The sequence below is a fragment of the Chlamydotis macqueenii genome, chromosome 18, assembly GCF_036417535.1.
Source record: "Chlamydotis macqueenii isolate bChlMac1 chromosome 18, bChlMac1.mat, whole genome shotgun sequence".
Lineage (NCBI taxonomy): Eukaryota > Metazoa > Chordata > Aves > Otidiformes > Otididae > Chlamydotis > Chlamydotis macqueenii.
This window is the reverse complement of record NC_141573.1, coordinates 5,285,882-5,297,288: the sequence shown is the minus strand read 5'-3', so window position 1 is coordinate 5,297,288 and position 11,407 is coordinate 5,285,882. Positions and strand designations below refer to the sequence as shown.

At 45.6% G+C, this 11,407-nt stretch overlaps 1 protein-coding gene across 1 annotated transcript; it reads right to left on the bottom strand.

Annotated features, from left to right (window-relative positions):
- Positions 1 to 2,027: 2,027 nt before the first annotated feature.
- Positions 2,028 to 9,749, bottom strand: TMEM100 (transmembrane protein 100). The gene is made up of 3 exons (XM_086762459.1): positions 9,442 to 9,749; positions 6,492 to 6,676; positions 2,028 to 3,402 (listed from the first exon to the last, which is right to left on the bottom strand). Exon 3 carries the CDS (start codon positions 3,338 to 3,340, stop codon positions 2,936 to 2,938), a length of 405 nt encoding a protein of 134 aa, XP_086618585.1. The 5' UTR covers positions 3,341 to 3,402; positions 6,492 to 6,676; positions 9,442 to 9,749; the 3' UTR covers positions 2,028 to 2,935.
- Between the last annotated feature and the right edge of the window lie 1,658 nt (positions 9,750 to 11,407).

Sequence of the window (11,407 nt, the reverse complement as noted above, 5' to 3'; positions counted from 1 at the left end):
ACGCACATAAACCACAGTGGAAAAGTCTGTGCCAGTTTCTAAGGCCATGTGGCAATGTAGTGATGAAACATCTTCAACAGCATGAGGTCTCTGTCTAAACTGTTCACAACCTCTTGCTTGCTCCTGCAGGACACCAGGACCAGGAGCTGGGACTCTTCCCCATACAGTTACTATTTTGCTTCTCTGACTAAAGGACAAACAAGAGTGAATTCCTGCATAGACTTTCACTCACTGCTTGATATGAAGATGCTTGTGCACGTACCTTGTCTCACTGGGATGCAGCCAATGCTACGGAGCTCAGCAGTGTGTTCTATGACAGCCACATATAACTGAGAGGCCTGTTAGTTCGCTGGTATTACAGGACACCACGTTGTATCTGAAGCTTTGCTGAGCTAGGGGATCATGCCTAGGGTCACTGCAATGCTGTCTGTCACTGCTTACGTGCTGTTCGATGCCTAGAGGCCCCACAATTAGCAAGGCAGAGGGTGGTGCAGGCACCCTGCTCTGTCCTTGTATATGCAGTGCAAATATAAGAGAGAGTGGAGATGACGGAAAGGAAATCTCCTCTAGTAGCAGCAGAGCGACTCTTATTCACTCTTACTGACCCTTCCTGAAAAAACTGCTCCCAAAAACCCACACGCCGCACACAAGCTCGCCTGTATCGCAGCAATGGCAAAGGGAAGACCTGTGTATGGGAAGGTCTTCTGAAGAGGGCAACAGGCCTGCTTCTGCTCTGGGGTCAGCCTGGGAATCGTGGGGCTGAGCTGCTACATGCGTGTACTGGAAATCACTGCATCTCTACAGCCCCTGCAATTCTCTCCTCGGCAGCCCACAAAATTCCACTGAGGAAAAAGAAATGGGGAGGGAGGAAAAGGAGTCAGAAAAACTATTGTGTTCCCAGGGGGGGAAAAAATAAACAGCCCTATTTAGCTTATCCAGCTTTGCTAATGTCAATCACTTTTCTCATTTTAAACAGGAAAGACACCACTTTAGTCCACCTGTTCCATTATTTATCATGCTATGCATTTCCCATGAATTGTCACTCATGCAAAACCTGTACATCGTAAGGGGACACCCTAATATTTTTAATGACCTTAAGCAAAGTGATTGACATTAGACACCGGTGTCAGATGTTCTGGTGACGCAACGTGTTCTCCTAGCAGCAGGAAAGCTTCCTGCCGTGATTAAGTAGGGCTATGGAAGTGCTAAAATGTGTTGTCAGCTTTCCTCTGATGCAAGCGATTTTATTATAGCGTCTGGTAACCACGGAGTGTGGCAACGCAAATACTGACTCCAAACATCCCCTCCTGTATGTATAGCTTACTCTATTTAGAACACAAAGTGCACTTTGCAAATCCGGGGATAAGTTATGGATGTAACGAGCTTAAACTATGCAGGGCAGAGGAAAAGGCAGCACCAAAGCCAGAACGTCTGGGTGATTTCAGCAGGAGAAGCGTATGGCTCCAGGATGACCTGCAGAAGGCAACCCCCTGCGGCACCTGTTTGGCAGGTGTGCTCTGCAGCGGCATCACCACAGCCATCGTGGTGGGCAAAGAGGAGGCACACTAGCCCAGGCCTCGCTCACTGCACCAGTAGAAAAAAATCCTTGCAGCCCCTCTGCCTTCTGACACCGTCATACACACCTGTGACTTGGCTCAGCACTACTTGTCCTCCAAGATATAGTTGAAGAAATTTTCTGGTTTGCTTCAGTTTGGGACCAGCCCCTCCATTATTCATTACCTGAGAAAAGTAGAAAGACCCCTGGAACACAAAAGTTACAGAATCAAACACCTTAGACACACACAGGCAGCACCTGAGATCTGCTTTTCGTAAAGATTTGTAATCCCAAAGTTCATTCAGCAAACACTTACCACACAGATGACTTCTTTGCTTCCACGAGTAATTACTAACAGTTGTGTCCAGAACTGACTGTGCCAGTAAGTGTCTGCAGAACTGCTCATTATGATTTTTCAGTAACTGAGCTGTTAAATCAAGCTGCAAGAGTAACGGGCTATCAAACCAAAATCCATAGACTAGAGATATTTTTGGAAGAGATCAGCAGTACATACGTTGACAGTAATTGTCACAGGGGTTTTTCTACAAAAATAGACTCATAAAGCAGACAAAGTTGAAGATACAAGCTATCTTGATAGTAATAAAATATTTTCTAAAGGTCTAGCAGCACTGAATATTACTTTAATGAAATTTACTCTTTAATTTTATAGCAAAATAATCAAAAGTGCTAAACCTGATCACTTTAATTTACAAAAAAAAAGTCTCATGTCTTAAACTACAATCATACTTCATTATTTAGGTTAGACAATATAATTATACATTTCTACCCATTTCTATTCAATAGTAAAACAAAATTAATATTAGTTGGTTTAAAAAAGGGGGAAAGTACCACAGATATTGGGGTGAGGGGGAAGTTACATAAAATATAAGAATCAGCTTATTGAGTAATCTGCAGTTTGTTATAGCTTTCTTTTTTCTTTTGAGTAACAATTTAAGTCACAGACAATCTGGCCATAAGCTTGTAGTCACTTCTCCCTCGGTCAAATGTCACAGTGTGTACTTTAAGGAGATCTCTGGCATTTCAAGTCAGTTCAAATTATTTTCTTAGTTCTCACAAGTTCCCTTCCCAACAGGATCAGCACATTGGAGAATGCAGTTATGACAATGCGGTTATGACGACACTCTTTTCTGTGAAGGAAAAGTGTTTTTTCCTCTGTCTTGGAAAGAATCACTACCAAGTCTGCAGTAAGAAAAGTATTAAGAGCACTTGCAGAGTTTTTAAGAGTCTTTCTTAATCCATTCCATTTTTATTTCAGTTCATTTCCAAAGTTAAATTAAAACCTGCAATCTCTCCTATTGATAAATAGTCAGGTTGACTTACAAAGGTTCTGTCTTCTGTCCAGCCTGCTCTTGGTTGTCTTTACCCAAACAAGGTTCGGTGATTTGCCACAAGCGCTGTCTGGCTCTCCCGCCTCTTTGCTTTCTTGTTTTGCTGCCTGATTTTCCAGCACACCGCGCTAGAAGCCAGCAAAAGGAGTCCTGATGACAAAAGGACTAATCCAAACACTGAGATGATCGATCCATGGGAATTGAAGCTGTATGCCACAGCAGTAACCACAACGCCGGCTATGAGGATCACCACGCCAAAGGGGATGGTACAGCGGTAACAGGAGAGTTCTGCTCCCCCTGTTGCTGCTGTCAGCTGGCATTCGCTGACAAGAGGGATGGTGGTTATCACACAGTCATTGTTATTACTCTTCTCTGTGGTTACACAATCAGGATGCTTTGGAGCACCTGGGATCTCTTTAATAGGGTCGTTTGTCATCTTGATCGGCTTGACGTGGTCAGTTCTTATGCTAGACCAGACTCTGCTGAACACGCATTGCACTGTGGAGAGAAGAGCATGAGTTCAACTAAGAAGCATTACTCTTATGTGACAAATGGGTGACACAGAAGTCTTCCACTTGGGATCACAAACAAGCAGATACTTTCACCCTGCAATGATTTAAGTTACATCCTAAAGTCAGTATTTCTGGACGCAGTTTAGATTTTCAATGGCATTACATCTTCTGACAAGGAGGTGAAGCTCATAGGCTGTTTTGGTTAAAAATTCTACTCTTGCTCACACACTTTTTCAATCTGTTTCTTTATACACACACCTATACATGCACATTACCCACATTTGCTCCAGTGCGCACCACAATAACATGGGCAAGAACTGCCCCAGCAAAAAACAGGCCTGAATGGTGAACCCTTCCTCAAGGCAAGTACTACTTAGCGCAAAAATTCAAATGGTCATGACTAGGTACGGATGCGACGGGAATGGGGGTGCAGACAGTTCCCTGCACTCAGCAAATCCCAGCTGAAAGCTGGTGAACCTGCCGTTACAGCAACATCAAGGCCAGCCTGCCAGCCTGCCATTTAAATCGGCTTAAAGCAAAAGTAATGAGTCCCTTGTAAGTCCGTGCAACCACATCCACGTTACTGTCTGGGAGGGAGATTTACAGTCATATTCACTCATCTTGGTTACAGTACCTTGCTTTCCTCCTGTCTCCATATCACACACACTCTCAGTCCTGCAGACAGCATGCACAGATTGATTGCATCTGCATTATGAGGCAAAATAGCCCAGCACAGAACTGAGGTCCACCCGGTCAGGGCAAGATGAGCCCATGGCTCTCCACTGCTACAGGCTGCCGTGACAGATCTTGGCCATCTCACTGGGACTGTGCTGGTGTGGGGGCTGCCCTGGAGTCTGCAGGGAGCCTCTGGCAATGCTGAGGCCACCACGGCTGTGCCGCCTTGGACCAGGCTGTGCACTCAGCGCACCCCACCACATAAAACAGAGACGGGGACACTGGGGTTTTCCTGCTGTGAGTAGCTCATAGCACTCCTCCATCACTCTCCAGTATGGGCTGTGCAGCTTTTGCTCTTACGAGCAGCATGATATGCAGCTCAGAGAACAAGGAAGAGGGTTGGCAATGCAGTAATGCTTTTATCACTTTTATCACCTTCACATCTGTGACTAGGAAGTTAATTGCCAGATACTTGTATTCTCCTTTTCCTTTCCCACCACTCCCAGCCTTGTTGCTAAGATATATTAGTCCACTGTGGAGAGCCCTTGGTTTTGTAGCTCAGTACCTCATGTACTGTGCATTTTGTGAGAAAGACAATTTCACTATTTTTAAACACACACAAAGAGGCTATACTCTGTATCTAGTCAGAGAGTTTGTATCTGAGTTGCCTTGAACTCTAATGAGAGAAGGAAAGTTCAGATCTGCTTTGACAAAGCTTTTGTTCCACTGGTCTGAGGAAAAGTGCTCAGCTTAATATTGTATCTTACTGTACACAGCTGTCTTCAGGGCTCCATCCTGCAAGGGGCTCAGCACCTACAAGACAGAGCAGCCTTTCCCTCCCTAGTGACAACACGGAGCACAACACAACCGAGGGCACACTGAGCACACACACTGACAACGCAAGAGGCACAAACTGAACCACGGGAGGTTCTGTCTGAACATGAGGAAACAATTTTTTTTTACTATGAGGGTGACTGAGGGCTGGAACAGGTTGCCCAGGGAGGTTGTGGAGTCTTCATCCTTGGAGATGTTCAAAAGCCATCTGAGCAGATTTCTTTAGGTGACCCTGCTTGAGCAGGACAGGGGGTGGACCAGGTGACCTCCAGAGGTCCCTTCCAACCCCAACCATTCCGTGATTCTGTGTGTTTCTGCAAAGGTACTTGGTATCTCCAAGGGCTAGCAGGGGATCTGATCAGTGCTTCTCAGACAAAGCAAATATCTGTGCTGACACCTCAGATATCCTAGGTTCTCCTAGGTTCTGTTGCTTTGTCCTTTGAATTATAACACATTGTTAAGTACCTTTTTTACAGGTTGAAAGAGCCAAGAAATGCCTTAGAGTTCCATCAATCTGTCCCCACATGGATCTGAGCCCAAGTTCTGCATTTTCAATAATGACTTACACGGCAATGAGACTCACCCTGGTGCCATTATGTTGCTGCATTACTCATCCATAAAACATTACAGAGTTCAGCACAACAGGAGAATGTGGTCCCCGAATGTCACCTGGTTTTGATCTTACCATTAGCCAATTTGTTTTCAGTTTGTTCAATATTTTATTATTACATTTGAGGGTGAAAACAATTAACCATTTTCCATATAAAAGGTCTCTTAGTTCCAAATACATTGTAGTAACTACTCAAAAGTCGAAACAGTCTCTCTAACAGTCACAGAGCTACAGAAACTTCCCAATAACTTGAAAAGGCTTTGGATTGGGCTCATGATGAACACTATTATTCTGAAAAACCTTAACGTTCAATCAAAGTATATTTACTTCTATCTCTAGAGTCCTTGTCCTCTGCTTCAGATACATCCCCAATGAGCATTAGATCTCTTACACATCTTGTACAGAGATTTAGAAAGAAAGAAGATATATTGATGCAGTCAAAACTAACATGAGTTTTTAAAAAAATCTCCTAAACCACCAAAATTAAGTCAATGGTAAAATACCTGTAGACTTCTGAGGAGCACAATTCTTGCCTGTAACAAGATGTAAGCAGACAGGCATTCATATAAAACAAATAAACACATCTCTATTGAAATACTGTAAGTTAAATAAACAACAGAACCTATTTGAAGTGTGAGTAAAGGTATTCACCTCTAGAAAACAGGGCACTAGATGCTTGTTGCCAGCAAAGTCACTTCTGACTTATGCCAACAGGTGACTTGGTTCAAGTTTCAGGGTAAGAAATTTAGGCAAGGATACTCAGCAACACCAGCATCCTCTCACTAATCACACTAGAAGTACTTTCTTAAGGAGCTACTTTGACTTGGAGGAAGAATGTGTTCCTGTGGCAATCTGTGGCTAACACTAGAAAAAGGGGAGAGGAATGTTTTACCCACTAATAAGAGCAAGCTGACATTTACTGAAAAGACATGAAATCCATCAGCATGCACACCTACCAGGTCCATGAGAAATCCATCGCAACAAATCCCTTGGCACAGTAAGCAGAGGAAGACTGCTTCAGATGTCTCATATGTCAATCGAAGGTAGAGTCATGCAGCACTAAGAGCCGCTCCAGGCTTTGAAGTGTCGGATGTTGCTGAATGATGAATTGCAGGTGACGATATTCTAGCATGGAAGTTTCCTGCAAGAAAAGTTGTTGGATATTTATCAGCTCCTTAAGAACAAAACTCCTGCATGGAAAAGCTCCCGCTGTATGCTAACCCCTGCTCCTAACCTAACCGAAGCAGGAGATGTTCTCCCTCTGGCTCTCCTAGAGGTTTCTGCCTCTTTTCTTGGCAGCAGCTACCCATTTCTGGCCCTATGTAACATTTTCCTTTGATGATGTGATGTCTCGATGATAAGCGTCACAACCCAGGCAAATCCCCCAGAACGATCTAGGCAGGAAGAAGCAATGCATATGAATTTTTGTAGTTAAAAATCTCATTTCACTTTGTTTCTATTGCTCACGTCATTTACATGAATCACAGAACCAAATCACAACTCAGAATACTTTGGGTTTTCTCTCTTCTATGTCTCCAGTTTCTTCTCCAGAAATAACTTCATCTCCCTGCGCCTTGGCTTTCCTGTCTGTAAACTGACAGTGACAACATGCTTTCCACTAAAAACCCCTTTTAAATCTATTCTGCTATAGCAAAAACCTAAGTAATATAATTGCCAAAACTCCTCTCAAAAAAAAAAAAAAAGACAAACTGAGTCCAAGAACTCACTGTAATAAACATGATTCCATTATATTTACTATTCTTCATTTCTGCTATTTGATTTTCTAAAACAAGATTCATAACTCGGATCGGAACGAGGCAGAATCTGCAGCAGAGCAGTGTGACAGCTCTGCAGAAAGCAGAGCGATGGAAATTGTTATCAACCGCAGAAACAGCGGTGAAATCACCAAGCAGCCGGGCAAAACTTATGAAGCAGCAGAGATTTATGTTGCTAATCTTATTCAACATCCCCTCTCTGTATGTGCATGATTATGGAAGATCATCTCATCCCTGAAGCAGGAGCTCCTAAGTGGGCGTGGGAATAAGTTCACAAGAGTAAGTTCGTATAATGATAAACTTTAAGGGCTTTTTATCTTTTTAAGTTATTTAGACCATGCTAACATTTCACAAACACAAACATTTACAGGCACAAACCACTGCTGTTCTTCACTGGATGATCCTTGGAGTAAGCCTGCGACATAGCTACAGTAAATTTAGCCAATTATTGAAGTTAGCTAATAATAAGGAAGTCTCCTTGCTCATCTCCTTGACTATATTCTTGTGCACACTACCTAGTGAGTAGTTTGACTTTTTTAAAAGATTGGAGAGAAATGCAGAAAAAATCCCACACTTCAGATAAATAATGTAGATTATATTAAAACAAAAGCAGACCTCTGAAACTATCTTGCAGTCATGTTACAAGAATGGCTACATTTTTTTTTGAAAAGCCCTTCCTAGCGCAACTGTGCCCCCTAAGCCACTCTGCTAGCATCATTCTTCACAAAGATTAATTGCTCTGTCAGTAATTTATCTGTACCTGTCCTTGACTATATACAGTTTAGGTAATTTTTTAAAATTAATCTTTATCAAAAAACCTGGCTAACAGAGCAACTTCTTACAGAGAGGATTTCTTCTCTCATCCTTCTCCCCCTCACCACAACGCTGAGATGCAGAAACACATGAAATCTGTGCATTAAGCTTCCGATATCTGAACTCTGAACCATTTCACTGCGGTGTGCTCTCAGGAGCCTTCCCACATGCTGAATATCTCTGTGCAAGGGCAAAGAGCTGGTATTTCGCAGCCACTGCAATCTTTTCCTCTTTTTTTTTTTTTTTTTTGCATTTTACCCAGAACCAGTGGGACACATTTAAGTTTTCTGCCTTCAGGCTCTGGACTTGATTCTCTGTATCTTGCATAATATTTCAGACATCCTTTTTTGCTTATGTGAAATTCCAATAAATCATAGTGCCCATCTCTCACACTTGGTTTTGCATTGAAGTGGCTGTGGAAAACAGCAGGAGTCGTCCTTCTGTGCTAAGGAGAGCCAGAGTTCATTTGGAATTCAACAAACTACAGTAATCCTGAACACAATCCTGCAGCTCTTCCCCATGTGAACACTCCTGGAAATACAGAACTAGATTTGTACTTACAAGACTCCAGGATCAGTCCCTGAACTACAAGGGTAGGAGGAGAACACGTTACACCCATGCCAAACTTATCGGGATGCTGCTAAGTTTCCATCACCAAGTCTTTCGGTCACAGAAGCACCAGACGCAAGCTCTCACACCTTTTCCGTTTCTCAGATGTAGCTCCGGGGTAGGGAGCCAACCAAACCCCTCCACAAACAAAATTTGTCCTCTGCAAACTGCAAGACTGTCAAACGCCAGGCACACGTAGGGTAACGCGCGGCGTGTCACGCCTGTCCCCGAGCACCTCTGAGAGAGAGGACGGACGCGAACACGCAGGGAAAGCTTTCCGCACGCTTGCTGCCGCGCAGCCCGCCGGTGCCGGAGAGGCACAAGCCCGCGGGGCGCTGAGCCACCCGCAACGCAGGGCTGCGAACCCCCGCAGTTTTTAACCGTGAGGCTTCATGCCCTGGGAAGAGCCCGGTGCCACGCAGGGAGCGGTGCTAGGAACCGGCTCCAGACCCGCCGGCCGCGCGCAGAGGCTCCCCGAAGCGCCCGGGCAGCCCCAGCCCGCCCCGCCGGAGCCGAGCCCCGGGCGCTGCGGGACCGGAGCCCCGCGGGCACCGAGAGCCGGCGGCGGCGCGGCGCCGTTGATGGGCTGCGGGCGCCGGGTGTGCGGGTCCTGCGGCTGCGAGCCGAGCCGAGCCCTGCTGTGCCGTGCCATGCCATGCCATGCCGTGCCGTGCCATGCTGAGCTAAGCCGAGCCGAGCCGTGCCTTACCTCCCGACCGCCGGCCGGGACTGCGGCGGACAGCAGCCCGGAGCAAGCATAAGAGGGGGATGCAGCTCGCTGCACAAGGGACTGTAAACAAAGTTCTTGGTGAGAGCGAAACAATCAAGGGACCGGAGCAAATTCAGCGGCCAGCGCGGCGGCGGGCGGGGCGGCACCGCACGCACCGGGGCAGGTCCCGCTCCGCTCGGAGGGCGGCGGGGGGAAGGCTCTCCTTCGGGGGCCTCCCTGCTTGCCCTCCCCTCCGCCGTTTGGCTGGCCCGGGCCGGCGGGGCCGGTTCACGTGCCCGTTTCGGAGATGCTCATTACGGTGGGGACGTGCGTGTCTTCTGCCTCGCCAGGTCACGCAGCGTGGAGAGGCCCTGCATCACGCCCTGGGCGGGTCAGGTTAAACCCGGGGCCTGGGAGAGCATTTCCCAGCCCTCTCTGCCCGGCTGCACCCCACCACGCGGGGTGTCCGGCCCCATCGGTCCCCCCGTTGCGGTCCCAGCGAGGGCTGGAGCGGGCTGGCTGTCCCCGCGGCCTTCAGGGATGTCAGAGGTGGCAGCGCTGGGACTGGGAAAGCACGGTCCGCGCTGAAATCCAGATGAACTGCTAGCTGGTTTTTAACTGCTCGGGAATTAAATGAGGAGGAACACACTTTGGACGACATCTTTAGAGCATAAAGTTTTATGTATCATCTAGAAATATTTTAAGGGGATTTTCTAGGCTTTAATCACTCATTTGAGCAGAACATCAAGTACTACAGGGGTTTGGAGCGGATGGGTACCGGTATCTGTTATTTTTTACTGTGATTTCCATTCTTTTCAGACAAAAAGCAGAGAGATTTTGCTTTTAAGGCTTGTAAAAGGACATGTTTGAATTTTGTGGTTAAGCTTACCCAAAGTTTATATTTTAAAGGCACTATTTTATCAATGATTGATAAAAGAGCAGTGCACCAGATGTATTTAATCAGCCACTCTGTCTCTGAAAGCATGCATGTACTTTTGACTCCCTTTCCAGGGTGAAATCCTGGCCTCACAGAAACTAATAGCAAAACTTCCATCAACTTCACAGGGGCCAGGATTTCACCCTGTGTATTACTAAGCACTCCTCAGTGATGGAGATCCTGCCAAGGGCTCATCTCCGGCAGCCGAATCAGCCAGGGGGTTCTGGAAAAGCTCCACAGCTTTATACAAGAAACTGGCATTTTTTTCCCCCACTTGCTAGTGTTTCCTCTAAATACATCGGCATTTCAGCAGAAATTACAAGCAAAGCAGATCTGAGGGGAAATGTCATTAGAAAGGATCTCTTGGGCCCTTAAGTCCAGTCCTTCCTAATACAGGCAGCCGTGCCAGATAATATCTTTATTAAACTTCCCGAATTCCACCTCAAACCAACTGGGTTTCCTACTCCTCCGGTTGGGAGGCTATGAGCCTTGTTCTGTTGATATCTAGGAACCTCTCTCTATCTTGTTTCTAGGTGCACGTATTCATAGGCAATTATACACAGATAAAAAAGCCTTTGGCTGAAATTGATATTCTTTCTTTTGGCAACTGACCCTCTGATGTCCTAAGAGGTAGAAATCAGACTCTGATATCAGGCTTATTTTCAATCATCGTTTTTCCAGATGTGTCCTTACCAGTGTTCTGCACTGAAGTGCAAGTATTTTCCTGTCTCTACCAGAAATACTAACATTTCATAATTATCCTCTGATTGTTCAGGATATCTGGATTTTTCTCTAGTATCAGTTCCATTTATCACCTTGTATCAGAAATTCTTGCTCTTAGCACACTTGTGCATGACCTAAATTTCACCCCATTCCTGTGACATCAATTCCTCTCTAGTCCGTCCAGAGCACTATTTGGTCCTCCTGTGTTGTAGAGGACCTCCCTCCCATACTTTCACGATCAAGAGTTTGGCTAGTACATTATTACTTTTGCATGCCAAGTTTACTACTGAAAGTATTACATAAAAT